Source organism: Hyperolius riggenbachi, chromosome 2 (genome assembly GCF_040937935.1).
Source record: "Hyperolius riggenbachi isolate aHypRig1 chromosome 2, aHypRig1.pri, whole genome shotgun sequence".
Lineage (NCBI taxonomy): Eukaryota > Metazoa > Chordata > Amphibia > Anura > Hyperoliidae > Hyperolius > Hyperolius riggenbachi.
In genome coordinates, this window is record NC_090647.1 from 382,258,793 (window position 1) to 382,285,548 (window position 26,756).

The 26,756-nt window shown below is 46.0% G+C and overlaps 1 protein-coding gene across 4 annotated transcripts in view; it reads right to left on the bottom strand.

Moving 5' to 3' along the window:
- TRAF3IP3 (TRAF3 interacting protein 3) overlaps positions 1–26,756 on the bottom strand; it is a 513,908-nt gene that overhangs the window by 120,249 nt on the left and 366,903 nt on the right. For all 4 annotated transcript variants that reach the window (XM_068265590.1, XM_068265592.1, XM_068265589.1 and 1 more), the window contains one exon: positions 4,056–4,193. In XM_068265590.1, coding sequence (XP_068121691.1) covers positions 4,056–4,193 — 138 coding nt within the window. The remainder of the gene's footprint in view (positions 1–4,055; positions 4,194–26,756) is intronic.

Genomic DNA, 26,756 nt, shown 5'->3' on the forward strand with positions numbered 1-26,756 from the left:
CATGATCAGGTAGGACACAAAAAGAGGAGGACCCTGCCCAGTGGCTTACAATCTAGAGGGAGAGGTAAGGACACGAAAGGTAGGGGACCATAGTTCAGCTGTGAGTTTAGAGCACTTGTGAGGGGTAGTAGGCCAGAGTGAAAAGGTGACTTTTGAGGGCCTTCTTGAAGATGTTGAAGGTATAGTTCAAATACCGTTATTAGTAGTCCATGCGGCAATCAAAGTCCAGAATGGCCGATAGCAATGCGGCCTGAGGCCTTTGTGAGAAATAATCCAAGATGGAGGTTTTGGCCCGTGTCCCTGCGGGCTGGTCGATTTGATGTTAATTCGATGTCAGATTAAAGGTGAAGGGTGCTGGACCTTTGTGTCATTGGAGTTTTAACCTCACTGTAGATGGGAGGGATCATGACACGTCAAAGTCCAGCCTTGTGCAATTTGAATAAGGCAGTGCCCCCTTAGACAGGGAGAGATTTTGTCCCAATTCATGTTTTGCCCGCTCTCTCCGTGCCCGTAGGTCACATCAAGAACCCGAATAAATATTCATAATCAGCGTAATTGTGTGAATCTGCTAATACCAAACATGAGGATCAGATATGCCTCATAACACAGGTTTTTACTTCTCCCCTTTGTAGGCTGGGTTCAGAAGCATCTAGCTTGTCCAAACTCTCTCAGCACTGGCACCAAGTTGAACCTCAGAACTTGTGCAATTTTCAGTGGCCTAGGAACTTTCTATGCCATGAATTATGAAGAAAATGTGAAGGAAATATGGATATTGGGGATTCCTGGGTCACAATAGGTCAGCTACTTCCAGGGAGAGTTGACGAACTCAGCCGGAAGTCTTTGAAGCTCGGACAGCAGGGCTAAGTGTCAGATTCCCTGCTGAGATCGGGGCAGATCAGGCTGGAGAAGGATGCTTTAAATTGGTTCTGTCAGGCTGATATCTAATCTTCATCTGATGGATGAGCTATATAACTTCTCCGAAAGGCTAGGTGACAGATTTCACACAAAACTGCCAGGGCTTGCTAGCAGAGCCAGGAAGGAGAGTAGGGGAAAAAAAGTTGATTTAAACCAAAAATGTCATTTTGGTTGTTTTGCAAAGAAACTTGCGTTTGTGACTCCATGATGCATTCAATATGTCATATCGAAGGCGTCACACATACTACAATATTGATTGAGAATAAGCTTAAAAGCTTGCCATTTCCCTTCAGTGTCCTCCCCTTGTAGTACATTATCCCAGTTCACCAAACTTAGTGCCTGCCTGAGTTGATTGAAGTTTGCTTTTCTAAAATTCATAGTTTTAGTGGTCCCGCTGCCCTGCGGCCTATCAGTCACCAGATCAAACGTTATCATGTTGTGATCACTATTTCCCAAATGTTCTTGAACCTGCACATTTGATACATTATCTGGTCTATTAGAAATGATCAAATCCAGTAACGCATTCCCCCTAGTTGGTTCCGTTACCATTTGAGTCAAGTAATTGTCCTGTAGTGATGTCAGAAATCTGCTGCTTTTACCAGAATGGGTAGCCTCAATACTCCAGTCAATGGGTATCCAGGAATAGGTGCAGCCAGTATAGATAGCATGGAATATGGGCAGCCAGACCAGTATAGGTAGCCAGGAATAGGTGCAGCCAGTATAGCTTGCCAGGAAAAGGTGCAGTCTGTATAGATAGCAAGGAAGAGGTGCAGCCAGTATAGATAGCCAGGAATAGGTTCAGCCAGTATATATAGCCAGAAAAAGGTGCAGCCAGTATAGACAGCCAGGAATAGGTGCAGCCAGGATAGATAGCCAAGAAGAGGTGCAGCCAGCATAGATAGCCATTAATAGGTGCAGTCAGTACAGGTAGCCAGGACGAGGTGCAGCCAGTACAGATAGCCAGGAATAGGTGCAGCCTGACCAGTATAGGTGGCCAGGAATAGGTGCAGCCAGTATAGATAGCCAGGAATAGGTGCAGCCAGACCAGTATAGGTAGCCAGGAATAAATGCAGACAGTATAGATAGCCAGAAATAGGTGCAGCCATTATAGATAGCCAGGAATAGGTGTAGCCAGTGTAGGTAGCCAGGAATAAGTGCAGCCAGAACAGTATAGGTAGCCAGGAATAGGTGCAGCCAGTAATGATAGCCAGGAATAGGTGCAGCCAGCATAGATAGCTAGGAATAAGTGCAGCCAGTATAGATAGCCAGAAATAAGTGCAGCCAGTATAGACAGCCAGGAATAGGTGAAGCCAGTATAGATAGCCAAGAAGAGGTGCAGCCAGCATAGATAGCCAACAATAGGTGCAGTCAGTATAGATAGCCAGGAATAGGTGCAACCAATATAGGTAGCCAGGAATAGGTGCAGCCAATATAGGTAGCCAGGAATAGGTGCAGCCAATATAGGTAGCCAGGAATAGGTACAGCCAGCAATGATAGCCAGGAATAGGTGCAGCCAGTATAGATAACCAGGAATAGGTGCAGCCAGTATAGATAGCCAGGAATCAATGCAGCCAGCATAGGTATTCAGGAATAGGTGCAGCCAGTATAGATAGTAAGGAATATGGGCAGCCAGACCAGTATATGTAGCCAGGAATAGATGCAGCCAGTATAGATTTCCAGGAGAAGGTGCAGCCAGTTTAGATAGCTAGGAAGAGGTGCAGCCAGTATTGATAGATAGGTGACCAGTGGGGTTCTAAACAGCAGAAACCCCCCTGCAGATGGACTGGCTATTTCCCCCTCACCCGCTGAGAGGGGGGGGGGGGCGGGCTGCTCCTTACGCCATCCTCTTCAGATGCCACTGCACACTACACTGTATATGGGGGGTGTTGTGTTGCTACAACACACCACAGCACAAAAAAAAGCAAAAACAACAGCAGGGTCAATATCACTGTCAGTCATCAAAAGTACTGTGAGGGGGTCCCCTAGCTGGTGAACTGCAAGTAGCAGAGCACCTATGAAGCAGTTACACAGCACAATATCAAACCAACAGCCTATCTCTCACTGTTCCTCTCTCTACAGCAGCAGCACCTCTCTCTAGACTGACTAATACAGAATGAAAATGGCTGCCGGGATTGTGCCTTTTATAGGGGAGTGGCCCAAGTGGTGATCATGTCTAATTTGTCATCTTGTCCCGCATGACTTCAGGGTAAAGGGTCAAAAGGTGGCACTTTACAAAAATATAGAGTAGGCGCGAATATCCCATATAGTTTGCGCTACTTGCAAGCATGAGTAGCAATCATTTACCAACTAAACGTTTCAGCACTCTGCAATTGATAAAGTACCAAAAAGTAAGTAAGTAAAAATGTACTGTCAAAATTATTCTGAGCATTTTCTTACTTGCCTGTGGCTGAAAAGACTTTTTATTTATAAACTGACAATATCACCTAGGAGAAAGCCTCAAGGCTGTAATTAAAGCAAAATGAGGTTCCACAGACTACTTGCATGAAAAGGGGAGAGGGTGCAATTCTTTAACTATCTCTGTGCAACAAAATGTGAATATCTTTGTATACCTACTGTAAGTCACGCTTGCAGCCTGTAAAAACTTCAAACAGAATGCTCCCCTTGTTAGTTCTGCATGTTGTAAATGTTATTGATCACACTTCCTTTTTTTAGCCTGGTCTTGATTGATCAGCAGATATCCTTGGTCCACCAGCACTTTTCCAAGTCAAAGAATGAAAGGGTATGCCCATGGTCATAACTAGAAATTACTGGGCCCCCTTGTGAAGCTTTGGATGGGCCCCCCGCACCCCCCAAGAGAAACAAAAGCAGAAGTTGGAAAGATAGGCCAGGCAGGATATTAAAAAAAAAAAATAATAACAAAAACTTACATTATCGATAGCCAGGGATAGGTGCCTCCAGTACAGCCAAGTACAAGTGCCCCCAGTATAGGTAGCCAGTTATAGGTGCCCCAGTATAGATCACCAGCTATAGGTGCAAGGGATGCAGGTGCAATTGCTGTGCCCCTGGGTATGCCTTTCTAAAATACTTTTTATCTGTGCTGTGATGTGACAAGGCTTCATATGAAGAGAGGACCTGCAAAGGAGTTTTTCTTTTTATAATTTGGGGAAAAAATGGCATACCTGCAGTTTACTTTGTAGCACATTCAACTCATTTTTTAGTTCACAATGCTTGTTGCTCAGTTCAATCCAATCAACTTTTAGTTTGTCATATTCTTCTTTCCACAAGTTACATTCATCTGTTGATACGGCCAAGGACATCTGTGAGATAATGACATAAGATAATTAAGTAAATAATAAGCAGTAAGTAAAAATAGTATGTCTAAAGGTGCCCATACAACAGACGATGTATGGGCAGATCGACCAAGAGACAAATCTCTCTCTGATCAAATCTGATTGTAGAGAGATCCGTTTCCTGACCATACACCACAGGCTGATTCCCGATCAATTTCATGCTGAAATCAATCCAGGCATTGTGACGCCGCATCCATCACCTTGCCGCCTCAACGCTGTCCCCTGTAATGGTCAATGCGTCCCTGGTGCCCAATGCACTATACATTACATGTCCAAATCTGCCGCTTGTCCACCGTGCTGGCTCCGGGCTGAGTCCTTTGTCCATACACGTGTCCCACATGGTTGTTGGAGTAATGTGTGTGACATCACGTGTACGCCGGCAACCATGTGGGGCGCGTGTATGGACAAAGGGTGGATCCCGGAGCCAGCGGTGAACAAGTGGCAACAGGTAATTTATAGTGCACTGGGTACGGGTGGGGGGGGGGGGCGCATTGACCATTAGGGGGGACAGTGTCAGGGGTTTCATCACATTCATAGCTCGTCCCGACATCTCTCGCCATTACAGCCACGCACCCAACTGACCATGACGGCCTGACATCTTGCAGCATGTCCAACCGATTCTTGCGACCAATTTTGACCAGAAATTGGTTGCATCCTTGATCGGGCATGCACTCATCCGATTCGATTATTATAATCAAATTGGATGGATTAACTGCCAATACGCTTGATGTATGGCCACCTCAAAATTACTCAGCCATCACAGTGATAAAACTTAACAGTTTTTCACAGCTTAGCTGTGGTTGTGACAGATCTGAAAATGTTCCTCTACGTGGATATATATCCCATGATAGTAACAGTCAACTTTAATTTATTTATTTATTTGTTGTATTTATAAAGCACCAACATATTACGCAGCGCTGATCTTAAAGTAAGATATGTGTTTAACCACCTACCGCATCACGCTGATGGGCATGAACGCAGCGGCTCCTCCAGGACTGCAGACTATGAGAGCCGATCACTGGGATTGGTTGCCGGGGGGGGGGGGGGGGGGGAATAAAAATTAATATGAAATAGACGATTCTATAAAAGAGAAAAAAAAAGAAAAAAAAAAAAAGAAAAGAAATACATATACATATACATATACATATACATATACATATATATATATATATATATATATACTAGCTGGTCGCCCGGCGTTGCCCGGGTATGTAATTGGCTAGTGTTAGCTCTGTCCACTTTTTCTAATCCTAACACACAATTACCTAGTTTGTGAGCTTTGCGGTCTTTGGCATCAATAATTGGCTGTGGCTCCACTACTTTGAAAATCAATAGGTGAATTTTGATTAGCTTTTGTAGGCTCCACCTACTTTTCTGAATATTAATCCCAGTCACCCACTGTGCAAAGTTTAAGAACCCTGCCATTGACAGACAGTGTAAGAATGGCTGCAGTTTACATTCTGGCAGTTAAATTTTTATTTTTCTCCACCCACTGATGTCCTGATGTTTCCTGGGTATGTATTTGGCTGCTGTTGGCTGTGGCCACTTTTTCTAACCCTAACACACAATTGTCAATAGTCAATGACCAAGTTTGTGAGATTTGTGGTCTTTGGCATGAATAATTTTCATTGAAATGAAACACATCTGATTCGCTGTTTGTAGCCCCACCCCTTTTCTAAATATTTAACCCCAGTCACCCAATGATCAACTGTACCAGGTTTGAGGCTTGTGCCATTAACAGTGCAAAAATGGCAGCAATTAAATATTTGCCTTGAAAATCAATAGGTGAATTGTGATTGGTTTTTGTAGGCTCCACCCACTTTTTTGAATATTAATCCCAGTCACCCAGTGACCAACTGTGCAAAGTTTTAGAACCCCACAATTAATAGTGTAAGAATGGTTGCAGTTTACATTTTCCCAGTCAAATTTGTGTTTGTCTCCGCCCACTGAAGACTCGGCATTGCCCAGGTATGTATTTGGCTGGTGCTAGCTCCGCCCACTTTTTCTAACCCAAACACAAAATTACTTAATGACCAAGTTTGTGAGCTTTGAGGTCTTTGGCATCAATAATTTGCATTGAAATAAAATAAATCTGATTGGCTGTGGCTCCACCCCTTTTCTGAATTTGAACCCCAATCACCCAATGGCCAACTGTACCAGGTACAGGTGATTAACAGTGCCATTAACAGTGCAAGAATGGCATCAATTAAATATTCCCCTTAAAGATTAATAGGTGGATTTTGATTGGCTTTTGTAGGCTCCACCCACTTTTCTGAATATTAATCTCAGTCACCCAGTGACCAACTGTGCAAAGTTTGAGAACCCTACCATTAATAGTGTAAGAATTGCTGCAGTTTACATTTTCTCAGTGAAATTTGTATTTGTCTCCACCTACTGATGACCCAGCATTGCCCGATTATGTATTTGGCTGGTGTTGGCTGTGCCCACTTTTCCTAACCCTAACACACAATTACTAAATTACTCAATGACCAAGTTTGTGAGCTTTGCGGTCTTTGGCATCAATAACCTGCATTAGAATGAAACAAATCAGATTGGCTGTTTGGGGCTCCACCCCCTTATATAAATTTAAACCCCAGTCACGCAATGATCAACTGTACCAGGTTTGAGGCTTGTGCCATTAACAGTGCAAGAATGGCAGCAATGAAATATTCCCCTGAAAAATCAATAGGTAATTTTTGTTTTTTGTAGGCTCCACCCACTTTTCTGAATATTAACCCCAGTCACCCAGTAACCAACTGTGCAAAGTTTGAGAACCCTACCATTAACAGTGTAAGAATGGCTGCTGTTTACATTTTCCCAGTAAAATTTGTATTTGTCTCCGCCCACTTATGACCCGGCGTTGCCCGCTTATGTATTTGGCTGGTGTTGGCTGTGCCCACTTTCCTAACCCTCACACACAATTAATCAACTACTCAATTACCAAGTTTGTGAACTTTGCGGTGTTTGGCAACAATAACTTGCATTGGAATGAAACAAATCTGATTGGCTATTTGTGGCTCCACCCCCTTTCTGAAATTGAACCCCAGTCACCCAATGATCAACTATACCAGGTTTGAGGCTTGTGCCATTAACAGTGCAAGAATGGCAGAAATGTAAATATTCCCCTTGAAAATCATTAGGTGAATTTTGATTGGCTTTTATAGGCTCCAACCACTTTTCTGAATAATAACCCTAGTCACCCAATGACCAACTGTGCAAAGTTTGAGAACCCTACCATTAACAGTGTAAGAAAAACAAAAGTTTGCTCTCTTAAAACAGAAAGAATTTGCAATAATTCAGGTTGGAGTGAGCTTGAGATGTCTCTCAGTGCATCACTGCTGAAAATATGCTAATTAACCATTGTTACCCTTAGAAGCTAAACATACCTCCAGAACCGCTGGAATGCAATGATGTGTCAGCTTGTTAAATTGTACAGAGCCATAATAATCCAACACGCATACAGACTGTTTTGGATTGTTTGATCTTTATCAGTGCATGGCATAGATTAATTTGGCTCTATGCAGTAGGGCTTGTAACACCGAGAGGGACATGCTACCCAGCGAGCTCATGGTGACCCAGAACTCATTGGAGTGTGTAAGGGACTACAATGGTCCTAAAAGCCCCCTTACTAAGATGTTAAGAAAAACAAATGTTTGCTTTCTTAAAACAGAAAGAATTTGCGATAATTCATGTTGGAGTGAGCTTGAGATGTCTCCCAGTGCAACACTGCTGAATATATGCAAATTAACCATTCTACCCTTAGAAGCTAAACACACCTCCAGCGTAACAGTGTATGGCTGCAGTTTACATTTTCCAGTGAAATTTGTATTTGTCTCTTTTTGGTTATGGGAATAAACAGTATCCTATACTTTATTCCAGGTAATGTAGAGTGTGTGTGTGTGTGGTTGTGTGTGTGTGTGTGTGTGTGTGTGTGTGTGTGTGTGTGTGTTGGTGTGTGTGTTGGTGTGTGTGTTGGTGTGTGTGTTGGTGTGTGTGTTGGTGTGTGTGTTGGTGTGTGTGTTGGTGTGTGTGTTGGTGTGTGTGTTGGTGTGTGTGTTGGTGTGTGTGTTGGTGTGTGTTGGTGTGTGGTGTGTGGTGTGTGGTGTGTGGTGTGTGGTGTGTGGTGTGTGGTGTGTGGTGTGTGGTGTGTGTGTGTGTGTGTGTGTGTGTGTGTGTGTGTGTGTGTGTGTGTGTGTAAGTTCTGCCTGGTCACTAGGGGGTTGTAAGCCTATGGTCTTCAACTTTAAGCAACTTTCTGGTAAATGCTGTATGGTCTAGCCACAGAAAATATTACTTCATGGAGTTGATTAGCTTAGAACAATTATACTGCAATACTTTGGTAAACAAATAATTTTTAAGGTCTTTTGTTTTATAAAATTCTGCTGCTAAGGAAAAATGTCTGCCCAGGCCATATTTTTCTAAGCAATCAAAAATATGTTACTTAGAAATGTGATCATTGCTCAAAGGCTTTTTCAGCGTTGATTTTTATCATCATAGCCTCTTCCTTCCTGATTTTACATTTATGAATAATATCAATTTCTTGTAAAAAAAAAATTCTGTGTACTGTTTTATTGTTTTCCTAAATTGTAGTCCACAATCATTTTCAATCTGTGTGCCAGAACGCATGGGTATATTTTGACATAAAAGTTTTAAAGGGTCCATAGTTTGAGCAATTTTACTCAGCTCTGCCCTCTTTTGGTATCAGAGTATGACTTCTGTGAAGTCTGCGATAATCCTGGGCGGACAGATGCATTCCCCCATAACCTATGGGGATAATGCATCTGCCCTGTGCTACGAGTCTTGCCACTGATCGTCACGGCTCGGTCCCTGTACACAGCCCGGTGGCCAGCAGGAGCATGGGGATTAGAGATGTCGCGAACCTCCGATTTTCGGTTCGCGAACCCCGTTCGTGAACCTTCGCGGAAGGTTCGGTTCGCGGAAAAGTTTGCGAACCGCAATAGACTTCAATGGGGATGCGAACTTTGAAAAATAGAAAAAATTATGCTGGCCACAAAAGTGATGGAAAAGATGTTTCAAGGGGTCTAACACCTGGAGGGGGGCATGGCGGAGTGGGATACATGCCCAAGTCCTGGGGAAAAATCTGGATTTGACGCAAAGCAGCGTTTTAAGGGCAGAAATCACATTGAATGCTAAATTGCAGCCCTTAAGTGCTTTAAAACATCTTGCATGGGTATACATCAATCAGGAAGTGTAATTAGAGTTCTGCTTCACACTGACACACCAAACTCACTGTGTAACGCACCGCAAACAGCTGTTTGCGTAGTGACGGCCGTGCTGGACTGGTGCACACCGTGGCCAGAGTGTAGGCCGTGGCGTTTTTCAAGGCCATATGGTCGCCGGGCTGTGGTAGCTCAATGATAGAACAACAGTGACTGTCCAGCTGATCAAATTTGGTCTGACCACAATGAAGCACGACCTTATCTTTTGTATCCCACCCCCACCCGAGACACTCAAATAGCCTGCAGTCATTGCTTCATTGTGATACGCAAGCCCCTTCCCCGCGGCAAGGTAATGATCACGAAGGGGGATGGGCACATGTACATGCCTTTTGTTTATTTGTTGCAGCCGCCCGCAGTGCAGCCAGAAAAATTAGGCAGGCATGTACATGCACCAGAAAAATTAGTGTAGTGGCCGCTGCTAGCAGCGGCCTTAAAAATTCAGGAATCTGCCTAGAATCCTGGACCCTGTTGGTGGTGGCAGAGAAGGCAAGCGGCCTGCAGGCAAGGATGCTGTGTGTGGGGACTGACTTAGTCTTCGGTCGTGCAGTAGCCCTCCGTGATCCATTCCTCATTCATTTTGATAAAGGTCAGGTACTGAACACTGTCGTGACTTAGGCGACTTCTCTTCTCAGTAACTATGCCTCCGGCTGCACTGAAGGTACTTTCTGACAGGACACTTGCGGCAGGGCAAGAGAGAAGTTGTATGGCAAACTGTGACAGCTCTGGCCACAGGTCAAGCCTGCGCAACCAGTAGTCCAAGGGTCCATTGTCGCTTTTCGCAGTGTCTACATCCACACTCAAGGCCAGGTAGTCGGCTACCTGCCGGTCCAGGCGTTGGTGGAGGGTGGATCCGGAAGGACTATGGCGAGGAGTTTGACTAAAGAATGTCCGCATGTCCGACATCACCCTGAGATCGCTGGAGCGTCCTGTCCTTGCCTGCGTGGACTTGGGAGGAGGAGGGTTACTGCCAGTGGTACCTTGATTGCGTTGTGCAGCCACATCACCCTTGAACGCATTGTAAAGCATCATCGACAGCTTGTTCTGCAAGTGCTGCATCCTTTCCGCCTTCTGTTGAGTTGTTAACAGGTCCGCCACTTTGTGCCTGTACCGGGGGTCTAGTAGCGTGGCCACCCAGTACAGGTCATTCGCCTTCAGTTTTTTGATACGGGGGTCCCTCAACAGGCCACGGGAACGTGGAGCAGCAGAAGCCCCCTGTGACGGGTGCCACAGTTGTTCTTCTTCCGCCGCCTCTTCCTCCTCCACAGAAACACCTTCCTCATCATCAGAGTCTGACTCCTCTCCTTCCCCACACGACTCCTCTTCTTCCTCCTCCTCCCCCCTCTGTGCTGCCGCAGGTGTTGTGGAAACATCGGGTTCGGATGTAAATCGCTCCCACGACTCCTGCTGCTGTAACTGTTCTCATTCACGCTCCTCCACAGCTGTATCCACCACTCTACGCATGGCATGCTCCAGGAAGTAGGCGTAGGGGATCAAGTCGCTGATGGTGCCCTCATCACGACTCACCAGTTTGGTCACCTCCTCAAAGGGCTCCATGACCCTGCATGCATTTTGCATCAGTGTCCAGTTGTTGGGCCACAACATCCCCATCCTCCCAGATTGTGTCCTTGTACTGTAATGATACAGGTACTGGGTGACAGTTTTCTCCTGGTCTAGCAGGCGAGAGAACATCAGTAGGGTGGAATTCCAGCGAGTCGGGCTATCGCAAATCAGGCGTCTCACCGGCAAGTTGTTTCTACGCTGAATGTCCGCAAAGCGTGCCATGGCCTTGTAAGAGCGCCTGAAATGCCCACACAACTTCCTGGCCTGCTTCAGGACATCCTCTAAGCCTGGGTACTTGGACACAAATCTTTGCACGACCAGATTCAGCACATGTGCCATACAGGGTATGTGTGTCAGCTTTCCCAAATTCAACGCAGCAATGAGATTGCTGCCGTTGTCACACACCACGTTGCCGATCTCAAGCTTGTGCGGGGTCAGCCATTGCTCCACCTGTTTGTTAAGAGCAGCCAGGAGAGCTGCTCCAGTGTGACTCTCCGCTTTCAGGCAAGACATGTCTAACACTGCGTGACACCGTCGTACCTGGCATGCAGCATAGGCCCTGGGGTGCTGGGGCTGTGTAGCTGGAGAGGAGATCGCGGCACCAGCCAAGGAGGAGGAAGAGGATGACGACAGCGAAACGGTGGTAGCAGGTGGAGAGGAGGTGGCTGGAGGCCTGCCTGCAAGTCGTGGAGGTGTGACAAGTCGGTCCGCTGCACAGCCACGTACTCCCTGCTTGCTGCCATCGGTCACCAGGTTGACCCAATGGGCTGTGTATGTAATGTAGTGGCCCTGCCTGTGCTTGGCAGACCAGGCATCCGTGGTCAGGTGGACCCTTGACCCAACGCTGTGTGCCAGAGATGACACCACTTGCCTCTCAACTGCACGGTACAGTTTGGGTATGGCCTTTTGTGAAAAATAATTGCGGCCTGGTATCTTCCACTGCGGTGTACCAATGGCCACAAAGTTACGGAAAGCCTCCGACTCCACCAGCTTGTATGGTAATAGCTGGCGAGCTAATAGTTCCGCCACGCCAGCTGTCAGACGCCGGGCAAGAGGGTGACTGGCAGACATTTGCTTATTATGATCAAATACTTCCTTTACGGACAGCTGGGTACTGCTGTGGGCAGAGGAGAAGGAACCGCTCAAGGGAAGAGGCAGTGTGGAGGAGGGTGGCTGTGAAGGTGCACGGGAGAAAGTGGATGAAGATGATGCACCTGAAGGAGGAAGAGGAGAAGGAAGGTGGCTTGTCTTTTGAGGGGTGCTGCTTTTCCTTAGGTGTTCTTGCCATAGCTGTTTGTGCCTTCTCTCCAGGTGCCTTCGTAAGGCACTTGTCCCTACGTGAGAGTTGGCCTTTCCACGGCTCAATTTTTGCTGGCAGAGACAACAGATGGCTTTACTCCGATCTGAGACACACACACACGTGAAAACATTTCCAAACCGCTGAGCCCCCCTGGGGTGATGGCGCTACAGTGGCATCAGCAGCTGACGTTGAAGGGCATGTTGGCTGGCTGGCCATAGCTGGCGATACATGGCGCCAGACACTGCCCCCAGCTGTTTCGGAGGACGAGCTCCCTCTGCTTCTATCATGGAGTCGTCTCCGCCTACTCCTCTCTGACTCCCCCTCTGAACTGTCCCCCTGGTCATCTCCTCTACCGGGAACATATGTGGTATCCGTATAATCGTCATCTTAATCCTCCTGGCCAGCTTCGCTTTCCTCAGACACCTCCTCAACAGCACCAACTTCAGGTGGTTCATCATCCCCCTCCTCACACGATACGTCCATACTATCGCCACCTAACTCAGACGTATGAGGTCGTGTACCTGCGCCTTCTTCTTGTTGTTGCAGTAGTGGCTGTGAATCAGTGATTTCACCACCACCACCAAATAACTCCTGCAAAGTGTCAAATGCAACGGATGTGGTGCTTGTACTAGCGCTGGTGGCACTGGCTGTGGGAGATGAGGCCTTCTGCGTTAAATACTCAACCACGTCCTCACAATTTTGGGAAGTGATGGCACGTGCCTCCTTCTGAGCACTGTATTTTGGAACAGGTCCGCATGAAATCACAGCAACACCACCTCGCACAGACCTGCCGGTGCCTGGTGGTCTTCCTCTGGGTCTGCCTCTACCTCTTCCTCTACCTGGTTTGTCCATTTTGTCCATCTCGGGTGGATGCTAGGTATATGCAGTGAGGTGGGTTCACTCAACACAACAGTTAGTAGGATGCAGTGAGCTGGGCTCACTGAACAGTAAAGGTACTTAGATGCAGTGAGGTGGGTTCACTCAACACAACAGGTAGTAGGATGCAGTGAGCTGGGTTCACTGAACAGTAAAGGTACTTAGATGCAGTGAGGTGGTGTCAGGAACCGGCCCGTGGCACGCCTGCGTATACGGTTCCTGACTGCGTATTTGACCAGATTAAGCGGGGAACAGCCTTATTTAAGCTACAAACAAGGCTGGAACCCCTCAAACACTTCCCACTGCCACCACTAGCGTTGCTAGACACGTCCCCTCAGCTGTCGAGGGCTCAACACGCAATCTGCGTTTTCATATTTGGGTCAGCTTCGCGCTTAGGCTGAATACGAGAACGCCACGCACCCACACACACAGTACAGTTGTACAGTAACACAGCACAATCAGACAATGATTTGTAATGCAAGTTACACTGTCGTGCAGCAAAACCACTAACAGTCGTTCCGAACGATACTGTTAGACTTGAATATATAAAGTCAGCGCAGGTCTATAGTAATACAGCTTTCATCATTTTTTGGTATACAGGATCTTCGAACAAAAGGGTAAAGAAGCAAGGCTTACCAGATTCCAACAACCCACATTATAAGGTTGTAAACGAGTTTGATAGGTGGTCCGCAGAACTTTCAAATGGTGTCGTTTCACCAGCGATGTTGCACACTACAGATTCCTCCGGAATATAGTAGATATCCTGAGATCGCAGAGACTCACCAAAGGGGAGTCCAGTAGGATAGTGACATGAAAGAGATGTACGGCACATCTAAGTGTAAACCGTCTTTATTACATAACAAGTAAAACAATTAAAAACAAGGATAAAGGAAAACTCACATACGGGGCCCGTGCACTGGGAACCCCGAAAAAGTAGCGCGCATAAAATGGTCAATAGAAGACCTCAAATAAAATGGTGCCGCCTGTCGCCTAGGGAAGGCGACAGGCGGCACCATTTTATTTGAGGTCTTCTATTGACCATTTTATGCGCGCTACTTTTTCGGGGTTCCCAGTGCACGGGCCCCGTATGTGAGTTTTCCTTTATCCTTGTTTTTAATTGTTTTACTTGTTATGTAATAAAGACGGTTTACACTTAGATGTGCCGTACATCTCTTTCATGTCACTATCCTACTGGACTCCCCTTTGGTGAGTCTCTGCGATCTCAGGATATCTACTATATTCCGGAGGAATCTGTAGTGTGCAACATCGCTGGTGAAACGACACCATTTGAAAGTTCTGCGGACCACCTATCAAACTCGTTTACAACCTTATAATGTGGGTTGTTGGAATCTGGTAAGCCTTGCTTCTTTACCCTTTTGTTCGAAGATCCTGTATACCAAAAAATGATGAAAGCTGTATTACTATAGACCTGCGCTGACTTTATATATTCATTGCTTGTGTGGACTTTTGGACATTGTCCTTCTCGGCTGCGGTCGCCTTCTGCCTTGGCGCTGACACTTGTTGTTGATACTGTTAGACTTCCCACTCGGCTGTCGAGCGCAGAAGTGCCACACACACACAATGCAAATGCAATTTCATATGGTAGTGTTGCTCAAGCATACAATTAGGCACGGACTTATACACAGCTACACTGCAGTCTCTTCTAGGCTATGAGTGTTAGTTTAGCACGGCAGAAGTCAAGCTTATTAAATAATAATTTAATATTCCAGGGAAAAAGGTGGAACAATGCAGAACTTAATATATACAAAAGATTACAAAAAGACAAAGTAAAAATGTTACAAGATAAAAGTTACAAAAATAAGAGGTTACAAAGATACACACGGATACTTGCGTAAAAATAAAAATGGGGATTAAAAACGTTACCAACTTGAAGGTCTCAACGTTGTCGGCAGGAGCATGCCGCTTGGTCGACCAGAAGTCGAGATCAACTCTAGCTATGCGCTATCTCCAAGAGCAGATGATCCCTAGGTATCTGCCTCTGCTTTTTATACTCTGAGCTACGCCTGGAGGCTGCAACTTCCTTGGGGAGGGGAGGAACTAGGTTTTAATTACATCCTCAGTCATAATTGGATTTCTAGAGATCTAACATCCACAAAAAATGTACTATAGCCCACATGCATGAAAAGACTTCCTCCAATAATTTAATTTCCTCACAGTGAAATAGTGTTTCTTCACCACAAGTTGACATGTGTTAGACTTTTCCTGCTTAGGCTTGCTTTGTGTATTGAGACAATGGGCCGTCTCCTGAGTTCAAAAAGCCAGGCAGATAATCCCATTAGCAGAAACTCAAAGCACTTCATATGGTCAAGACAATACCCACTTCCTTGCCCCAAGCAATCAAAGGCCACAGCTCCCTTCTAGCAGACCTATATGGAACACAGGCAGAAAAATGAAAGAATATGTTCCTGTTATCCTTACATCATAAGCACCCCAATATATTCTTGACAGGTGGGTTCACTCAACACAACAGGTAGTAAGATGCAGTGAGCTGGGTTCACTGAACAGTAAAGGTACTTAGATGCAGTGAGGTGGGTTCATTCAACACAACAGTTAGTAGGATGCAGTGAGCTGGGCTCACTGAACAGTAAAGGTACTTAGATGCAATGAGGCGAGTTCACTCAAAACAACAGGTAGTAAGATGCAGTGAGCTGGGTTCACTGAACAGTAAAGATACTTAGATGCAGTGAGGTGGGTTCACTCAACACAACAGATGCAGTGAGCTGGGTTCACTGAACAGTAAAGGTACTTAGATGCAGTGAGGTGGGTTCACTCAACACAACAGGTAGTAGGATGCAGTGAGCTGGGTTCACTGAACAGTAAAGGTACTTAGATGCAGTGAGGTGGGTTCACTCAACACAACAGGTAGTAGGATGCAGTGAGCTTGGTTCACTGAACAGTACAGGTACTTATATGCAGTGAGGTGAGTTCACTCAACACAAAGCTAGGTATATGCAGTAATGAGGTGGGTTAAGTAAACACAACAGGTACTGCAGTATATGCAGTACTGGGTAGTACAATGTGCAGCTCCCTGTCACACACACAGGTAGTCACTGAATGTGCTGGGCTGCTGGCAGTGGCACACACACTATCAATTGCAAGCAACAAAAAAGTGTCAGTTTGACACACAGAAAAAAAAAAAAAGTACAAAAAGGATGAGCTCTGAAAAGAGCTATTGAGGGTGCTATAAAAGCAATAACAATCACCCAGGAGCAAGATAAGCAGCCAAGAGCCTAACTAATCTGTCCCTAGAAGAACAAGTCTGCAGCAGCTGTCCCTACTCTGTCTCTAGCAGGCACACGAGTGAGGCTAATGGCCGCCGGAGCCTGCCTTATATAAGGGGGGGGGGGGGCTCCAGGGCTTAGTGTAGCCTGAATGGCTACAATGTGCCTGCTGACTGTGATGCAGAGGGTCAAAGTTGACCCTCATAGTGCATTATGGGGCGAATCGAACTTCCGCAAAAGGTCGCCTGTTGCAGGCGAACGCGAAACCCCAAAGTTCGCCTGGAACCATTCGCCGGCGAACCGTTCGCTACATCTCTAATGGGGATCTCCATTTGGCTACAAAAGACCATTGGGAATCCACAGCAACAGTGAGAATTCTCATCGGGTCATGGTGGGCCAATGAAAATTCTCCCTGTTGCTAGGAAGAATTGGTCTAATGCAGCCTACAGAGAGCCCCATGCTCTGCCGGCCTCCAGGCTGAGTACGGAGGGGTTGAGTGGCGTTAAGACCCATAAGTGGCAATCACTTTGGCTAAGCGGACATGAAGGAGATGGAACAGAGTGGATGCAAAATGGATGGAGCATTTACAGTGCCTGTTTGGCATGCCCTCAAGTGGGAACTAAGCCCCAAGCAGTTATTGTAGAATGAAGGCAACCCTCCTTATAAATATCAAGTATTGTTCTCCAGTGACCAAAGTGATAGTGTGTTACCAAAATGTTTCTTAATACCAGTCCAGGTTCACCGACAGTTTAAATCAGTCTCATCAGCTGAACGACCGTTTGTACACACGCCCAATTTGACGTCCAAACGACCGGTCGTTCAGACGTCCAAACGACTGGTCGTTTGGAAAAATCTGACGTGTGTATGTACCTTTAGAGTCTGTAATCTTATCTCTATAATGGTTCATACACACCTACAAACTACCTGTCCAACTATCTACCAAACTTGTCTGTTAAGCCCCATACAACTTTTGTTGTGAAACAAGTTAAAACAACTAAAAAAAAAAGTATTTTGCTATGTTCAAACAGCTGAGAAGACTGATAAGAAGTCAATCCAACTGTTGGATTGAATTCTTATCAGTCTTATCAGCTTTTTGAACAATAGCAAAATACTTTTTTTAGTTGTTTCAACTTGTTTCACAACAAAAGTTGTTTGACAATTGTGCTGCATAAAAGACCGCTGTTGAGCATGTTGAGCATGTGAATGGACGTCTGAACGGCCGGTTGTTTGGACGTCAAATCGGGAGTGTGTACAAACGGTTGTTAAGCTGATAACGCTAGTTTTGACGGATCCGCTTAGTGGATCGGTCAAATCCAGTCTTATCAGCTAAACGACCATTTGTACACACGCCCGATTTGACGTCCAAACGAATGGTCGTTCAGACGTCCAAACGACCAGTCATTTGGAAAAACCCGACCTGTGTATGTACCTTTACAGACAAGTTTGGCAGATAGTTGGACAGTTAGTTGGTAGGCTTTTAACAAAGAATGTAGGCATTGTACAAGCTTTGACACAAGTTTCCTGAATACATGATAAAATATATACAATATACAGTGGGTTGCAAAAGTATTCGGCCCCCTTGAAGTTTTCCACATTTTGTCATATTACTGCCACAAACATGAATCAATTTTATTAAAATTCCACATGAAAGACCAACACAAACTGGTGTACACATGAGAAGTGGAACGAAAATCATACATGATTCCAAACATTTTTTTACAAATAAATAACTGCAAAGTGGGGTGTGCGTAATTATTCGGCCCCCTGAGTCAATACTTTGTAGAACCACCTTTTGCTGCAATTACAGCGGCCAGTCTTTTAGGATATGTCTCTACCAGCTTTGCACATCTAGGAACTGAAATCCTTGCCCATTCTTCTTTGCAAAACAGCTCCAGCTCAGTCAGATTAGATGGACAGCGTTTGTGAACAGCAGTGATGATGGTATGCAACTGAATTCATTCCTCCCTCCTTCAGTCTCTATGCTTAAAGAGAAACTCCGACCAAAAATTTAACTTTATCCCAATCAGTAGCTGATACCCCTTTTACATGAGAAATCTATTCCTTTTCACAAACAGACCATCAGGGGGCGCTGTATGACTGATATTGTGATGAAACCCCTCCCACAAGTAACCCCTCCCACAAGAAAGGTTCAAACTTTTGTCCGTTTCCTGGCTGTGAACCTTACTGCAATGTGGGAAATAACTGTTTACAGCTGTTTCCAACTGCCAAAAACCATGCAGCAGCTACATCACCTGCCAACAGTAAAATGTTCACTGGAGTTCCTCTTTAAAGGGAACCTGAACTGAGTAAAATTATTTAAAATAAACACACGAGGTAACTTCAAATAAACATTGCATAGTTACCTTGCCATCAGTTCCTCTCAAAAGCTCACCATTTTCTTCTGACAACAATCCCTTCCAGTTCTGACAACATTTTGTCAGAACTGAAATATATCAGTTGCTGTCAGTTATAGCTGAGAGGACAACTGATGTGCAAGGTAATGTCCATTTTACCCTATGGCTTAAGTGGGCAATGTTACCGTTTAACTGTGTGCTGACCAGGAAGCTGTTATGGGGTAAATGGCCATTTTCAAAATGGAGGATGGAGAATTCTATTGATCACAGTGGACAAACAGGACGCGGGAGAGGAGAAAGAGATTGAGGAGTAGACTACACAGAAGGTAAGTATGACATGTGTATGTTTATTTTGACTTTTAATTTTCAGTTCAGGTTTTCTTTAACGTTTAATTTCTGCATCTACCTGCTATGATGGTATGCAACTGAATTCATGACTCCCTCCTTCAGTCTCTATGCTTAAAGTTTAATTTTTGCATCTAGCTGCCATGATGGTATGATCTGCCATTCTATGATCTTCTGATCTTACTTGCAATCTTTCTCAGAATATTATGATGTGCTGCAGTACTTTGCATCAGGGTTGCTCGTAAACTACGCCAGCGCGAATCTACGCGTCGTAGTACGCAACTACGCATCGTAGTTCGTAGACGAAGTTTAAGAACTACATGTACGCATATTACTTTATATTTACAAATAGGTTGAAGATTATTGCAGAAATTTTTCCGCATAAGGGCATAAGCGGTCGCATCAACTACGCGAAGCATGCGTAATTTAACACGTAGTCTACGAAATGCAAACGTAGTGAAGTTTCTGATTACATTGCCGTAGATTGCGAAGCGTATTTGCGTAAAAATACGCATAGTTCCAGCGTAGCAAAGTTGGCTGACTACGACCATCCCTGAATTTCTAAGTTTCTGTCTGTGTATATTTCATAAAACAGTCTGGTATCTTCTGGTTCATCTCTCTGGCTCTATGCTAATTAAGCCCTAACACCTATAGACAATAGTGTTGCTTCAAGTTTATTTACCTTTAATTTACGTTTAGTTTAATTTACTTGGATCTGCTTGCAGGCTAGCTCAGCCTCACACCTGTAGTCAGTCAGCTTGCAATCAGGTCTGCTAAGCAGAGGCTAGCAGCATTTACTATATACACTGGCGTAACAATAGGGGATGAGACCCCTGCCGAATGTAAAACTCATTTATATAGCCAGGGGCGTACCTAGAAATCCCCGGGCCCCCCTGCAAAAAAAAAAAAAAAATCCGCCCCCCCCCAGGGGCGGCTCAGGGACTCTTGGGGGGCAGGAGAGGTTGCAGCATAAGAGGAGAGTGTGGCAGATCGGTGGGGAGGGGGGAAATTCCCCCCCTCACCTCAGGCTCTTTGCTCAGCGCTCCCCCTCCTGCAATCATTGGTGGCAGCGGGCAGCAGCGGCGGCGGCGGCAGGCTGAAGCTAAACCCATTACCTCCTTTTTGCTGGAGGTCTTCCGATCTCTAAGAGCTTCATGCAACTTCCTGTGTAAACTGGGGGGGGGGGGTGGATTTTTTTTTTGCAGGGAGGCCCGGGGATTTCTAGGTACGCCCCTGACTATATAAATGAGTTTTAAAGTCGATCAGACCTTGGTCGATGCCTGCACCAGTATTTCAAAGTACAAAGATATCAACCAAAATTACACCAGAATTGAACCAGAAGGGAACAGACACAAGACTCTGCATATCTGACTCACGGTTAGTTGCAAAAAATGTTTTTACCTGATCTTCACTATCACCCTGCTTTCCCCTGCTATTCTCAGATCTCTACACACCCTACACACCTTGACAGACAAGACACGTACGCCAGAATACTACTCCTGGACTTTAGCTTGGCCTTTAATACCATCTGCCCACCACGCATTCTCCAGGATGATCTAATGGCACTTGGTGTCCATCACGGCCTACGCATGTGGATCACGGACTTTCTCACCAACAGGACACAAGTCGTTAAGTTGGGTAATATCCACTCAAAAGTAATGACAAACACTGGTGCACCACAAGGCTGTGTCTTGTCACACCTGCTGTTCTCCCTCTACACCAGGGGTGCCCAATGCGTCGATCGCGATCTACCAGTCGATCGCGAACGACTAATTGGTAGATTGCGATCCGACGCTGAAGACAGGTTATGCATTAATTGCTGACAGTACTGTCAGCCAGTAAGGGCAGCGAATGTGTCTGCGGCCGCCCCTTCCTGCCGATAACAGCCAATCAGTGTGGCTGAAACCTCCTGTGATGTCACATGCAGCCTGGAGGAGGGGACATGTTTCAGCAGCGCTGTACTGCTGGCTGTTGTACACTGAGCCTGCACGCTGGGTGTGCGGGGATCAAGCGGCTCCCTGGTGTAACTACCCGACATGTGATTTGCATCAGACCACCCACGTGCAGTGTCTTCCGTCCTTCTGCCGGACGGGGCTGTGTGGATCAAGCGGCTCCTGCTGTCATACTCCACAACCAAGTGAGTACTTCTGGACTCAGTCACGCTCTCTCACTTCCAACACCCACCACACATCACTGGGTCATTCATTCATGATAAATTGCACAGGAGAACTGTAGTGATTGCTACCAGTCTATTTCCCTACTTTCTGTTTGTGTTTTTTTCTCCTGGGGGGGGGGGGGGGGGGGGGTTGTGCTAGGTGTTAGATTGCCCTGTCTTGGTCGTCACCAAAGTAGCTCACGGTCTGAAAAAGTGTGGGCACCCCTGCTCTACACGAACAACTGCAGATCCATGGCAGACTTGGTTAAGGTCATCAAGTTCGCTGACACCACCATTGTCGGCCTGGTCACCAAGGATAATGTCCAGGAGTACTGTCAGCAGGTGGAGAGAATCTGCCAGTGGTGCCAGGAGAACAGTCTAGTGCAAAACACAACAAAAACTGTTGAGCTGGCACCTCCCATCTTCATCGACGGCATGGAGGTTGCAAGAGTACCATATGCTCGTCTTCTGGGCACTACCATCTCCAATTACCTCAGCTGGAGAGCCAACATCACTGCTATCCAGCAGAAAGCCCAGCAGAAACTTTACTTCCTATGCCAACTGAGGAAATTTGGCATGGCCCAGAAGGTTCTAACAAGCTTCTGCCACCATTGAATCGATTCTCTGGTACTCCATCTTAGTCTGGCATGCTGGCACCACCGACAAGTACAAACTACAGTGGGTCATCAGGACGGCGGAGAGGACCATCGGGAGACCCCTCCCCACACTTGACCACCTACACAACACAAGGCTGCGATCTAGGGCACTGAGGATCGCAAACGACCTTTCTCACCCGGGCAACCTCTATTTCAATCTGCTTCCATTGGGCCGGAGGCTTCGAGCAATCTCAACAAGGACCGCTAGACACATGAACTCATTCTTACCCTCAGCTGTCAGCCTCCTAAACTCCCTCCAAATACTTCCATCAGCACTCTCACCTCCATCAAGGAGCCTTGGCCTGAGCTGTGACACTGCCAATCAATTGACCATTCCACAGGCTGACTAACCCTATGTAAGACTGGATCTGTCCGTACAGGAACCACAGGATGATCGGATCTGATATGTACGAAAAATGTAAACAGTTATTGATGTAAACAGTTATTGATGTTCCTCTGCTTGATGCCTTTTGCATGCTTGTGAACCTATTATATATGTCTTTTCTTGAGCTATGTATTGTGCCAAATCCAATTCCGGGCATAACCCTGTTAAATAAACGATTCTGATTCTGATATCCTCCCGCTGTCAGCAACATGCTGTACATTTCTCCCTCTCTGTTATCATCTCCACAGCTTCATTCTCATGACATTTTAATATTCCTTAAACCTCATTTTACATCTTATGCTATTTCCTCCCATTAATCCAAACCTCACTCTCTCCTCCAGTCTCACTGCCTCCCCCTTCTCCTAGCTGCAGGTAAGATTTCACCAAAGCCCTCTCTGCCAGCTCACTCCTCTCTGTTCTCGACTAGTCACACTGCTAACAGCCACCCACGGGAAAGGCCTAGACAAGGCATACATCAAAAAAGGGAGCCGGGAAAAAAGGGCGCCGGGTGTAAACGATAAGCAGTAATACCGTTTATAAAAATATTGTGTTGTATTTCTGTAATGATCTGCTCAGCTGCCTGTGCAGGCAGGCAGCTTTTTGACCATTGTTCAGGTCTGCATTCTGCAGGTCTCTGGATGAGAGACCTTTTGTCAGTTTTTCAGCTTGCTGCTGCTGAAGAATTTGCATACGTTTGTCATGCAAATTGCCTAGCCACATCCCTTGTAGGCTTGCTCTATATATACCATGTGATATCACAGACCTTCACTGTTCATAAGGATTTATCCTGTGAAACACTCCGGAGAGTGTCAGTCTTGCTCATTGTTTGAAGATTAGCTTAGAGTGATTCCTGGGACTGCACTGGGCAGGTTTCCCTAGTGCAGTTGGGATTGCATGTCTGTTTTGTTTGTCTGTTGCGATTGTCCTGTCCCTGCGGTGGTCGACAGGAAGTCGTTCTGATCTTTGTTCTTGGAGTATAGCTGGAGCAGCGGTTGCTACCAGCTATCTCCTCTATCTGTCTTGCCTGGATCGCACTCGCCTGGCGCTAGTGCTGTGGATCCGTCTGATCTCCATCTCTCTGTCTCCCTGGATCGCACTGGCCTCTTTTCGCTAGTGCTGTGGATCCTATTTCTCGCTTGTTCCTGTTTTCATGTGTCTGTCTTGTCTGCTACGAACGCTTGCTGGAGGCTCGGTGAGATAACCGTTAAGCAAGCGCTCGCGTCCTCTGTTTCATGTTTGTCTGTCGATGGTTAGTTAGGCGTGCTTGTCTCTATTGTGCTTATCACGTGGAGACCGCGCACAAATGCGTGCACTGTTGCGAATGAGTGCGGTGTTCGCATTTAGCTAGCGTTTGTTATTTTCCTTATCTCCTCATTGTATGATTTGCTGTGCCTTTGCTACTCTCGTGCTCTGCCTTGCTGTAGCCTTGTGTCACCTCTGGCAATCGCCTCTCCCGCGATTGCGTTCCTACTTCATATCTGCTGTTGTGTGTGCACCGTCGCGGGTTGTCGACTAGTTTGGTGCACACACATACAATCTGTCTCTGTGCTCACTCTCAATCGCTTCTCTTGCGATTGCGTTTCTTCCCTGCGCACAATTCCTGTCTGGCGTGTGTGGTAGGGCAGAGGAGCTGTTCCTCTGCACTCCACAGCTCCACCTGCCGACAGGAATTTCTCTCTACAGGTGCATTGCACCTTCTGCTGGGTTCCCTCAAATTATACGCTTGTGGAGGATTTCCGCAGTGTCAGCGCACGCCTTGTGCGCTGATCACGGAGAGAATTCCACAATCGTTACAATTTTGTTTACAAATAATGTTTTACAAATGTATAAATCATTAAATAATATGTATGAAATCGGCAATTGTGAAAACGGTAATGTTCCCTGTTTCAAAAGTGAAACTTATAGTTACGTTTGTTAAAAAAACGATAATATATGTGTAATCGTTATAATTGTATATTATTGTGAATAACCTTCATTTATCGTTTCTTCTTTTAATAAAATCTGAAAATAATGTTTATAACGATGATATAAATATAACTACGTTCGTAATAAGTGTGGTAAAACATTAGTAAGTACTAAAATTTTACTAAAACTATACCTAACTCTACTCCCACACAAAACCCTCCCTGTACCTATCCAGAACCCCTAGATCCCGCTGGTGGAGACTAACCCTAAGACCCCCCTGCTGGTGCCTAACCCTAACCACCCCCCTGGTTGTGTATATTGTACTGTAACTATACCTAACCCTACTCTCACACAGAACCCTACCTGTACCTATCCCTAACCCCTAGACCCCCCTGGTGGTGCCTAACCATAAGACCCCCCTGGTGGTGCCTAACCCTAAGACCCCCCTGGTGGTGCCTAACCCTAACCACCCCCCTGGTTGTGTATATTGTACTGTAACTATACCTAACCCTACTCTCACACAGAACCCTCCCTGTAGCTATCCCTAACCCCTAGACCCCACTGGTGGTGCCTAACCGTAAGACCCCCCTGGTGGTGCCTAACCCTAAGACCCCCCTGAGGTTGCCTAACCCTAAGACCCCCCTGGTGGTGCCTAACCCTAAGACCTCCCTGGTGGTGCCTAACCCTAAGACCCCTCTGATGGTGCCTAACCCTAACCACCCCCCTGGTGGTGCCTAACCCTAACCACCCCCCTTACTGATCACTTTATTATGTGGATAATAAAGTTTTACAAATAGTGACTGTAAAAAATATATTGCAATTTACGTTACGTACTAATCACTTTATATTGTGAATAATAATGTTTTCCAAACATTAAGGAATAAAAATTTTAAATAATTGTATTGTGTGGATAATAATGTTTTACAAATAGTGACGCGCATTTTCTAAACTTAAATCATCACAAGCACAGTTAAAACATTAAAAATCTCCGGGCGCCATTTGTAAAACGTTAATAATCTCTGGCGCCCTTTTTTCCTGTTTGGCGCCCATTAAACTCCTTGGGGGTATGGACGAGCTCAGCTCGTCCATGACCGCTGGAGGGCGCCGCTCAGGCCCCGCTGGGCCGATTTTCACAATTTTTTTTAAAAAACACGCAGCAAGCACTTTGCTTGCTGCGTGTTGGTCCCGATCGCCGCCGCCAATGCGCCGCTACCCGTTGCATAATGGGATCCCCCGCTGAGACCCCTGCGCAGCCTGGCCAATCAGTGCCAGGCAGCGCTGAGGGGTGGATCGGGACTCCGTCTGACGTCATGACGTCGATGATGTCATTGCGATCGTCGTCATGGCAACGGGGAAAGCCCTCAAGGAACGGGATTTCCTTACGTGGGTACGCGGGAATCAAAAGGTACGGGCGATTTAAAAAAGTGATTTAAAAAAGTAAATATTTAAAAAAAAACTGCTGCGCCACCACCCTGGCGCAGTTAATAGAATGCCAGGGTGGTTTAAACGATATTTATTATGGGAGTGAATGGCGGCGCCCTTTTTATACGCTAGCTGCCGGTGCCATTTTTTTCCTGTTACCCTAGACAAGGTCCACCACCAACAGAGGCTGAGCTGCCCAATGGATTTGATGCTAGAGGACAGTCAGTGACATGACTATGTACTTTGTAAAGTGCTATGGAAGGTGTCAGTGCTATATACAGTAAATACATAATATTAATATGGTAGGGATTAGATTGTGAGCTCCTCTGAGGGACAGTTAGTGACAAAATAGTATATTCTCTGTACAGCGCTGTGGAAGACGTTGGCGCTATATAAATACTAAATAATAGTAATAATAATATGGTAGGACATTGCACTGTGACTATGGTAGGATTAGATTGTGAGCTCCTCTGAGGACAGTCATTGACATGATTATCCACTCTGTAAAGTGCTGCAGAAGATGTATGTGCTATATAAACACATAATAATATTTTGGTAGGACATTAGACTATGACTATGGCAGCCTACAGAGTGTGTTATGACAGAGCCCTCATAAGAGCACAGACCTGTTCACACAGACAACAGAAAGACAGACAACAGAGACTCAATGGGGCACATGTGCTGCCTGTCCCAGCCAGTGTTGCCAACTCATCCCTTAATAACTGACACATGTGAATTATACAGGTTTTGTGGCTAGGTAGATGCAGTTAAGGCATTGATTATGTGCAAATAGCCCCATAACCTGTATAACTTAGATGTGTCAGTAATTAAAATGATGAGTTGGCAACACTGGTCCCAGCTGCTACTCCTGGGTCCTCCTGAGCTCACTGTGCTGTCCTGTGGTAAGGCTGGGAGCACACTTGTCTGCACAGGATGAGAACCATGCCCGTTTCTAGGGCCGTGCGACCCATGCGGCCACCCTGAGCGCTGAAGGAGTGGGGGCGCTGTAATGGAGGGGGGAGTCAGCCGCGGGGAGGGCAGCCCGACCTCTCCCTCCCTTCCTCTCCGTGGGCTGCCCTCCGTGCGCCCC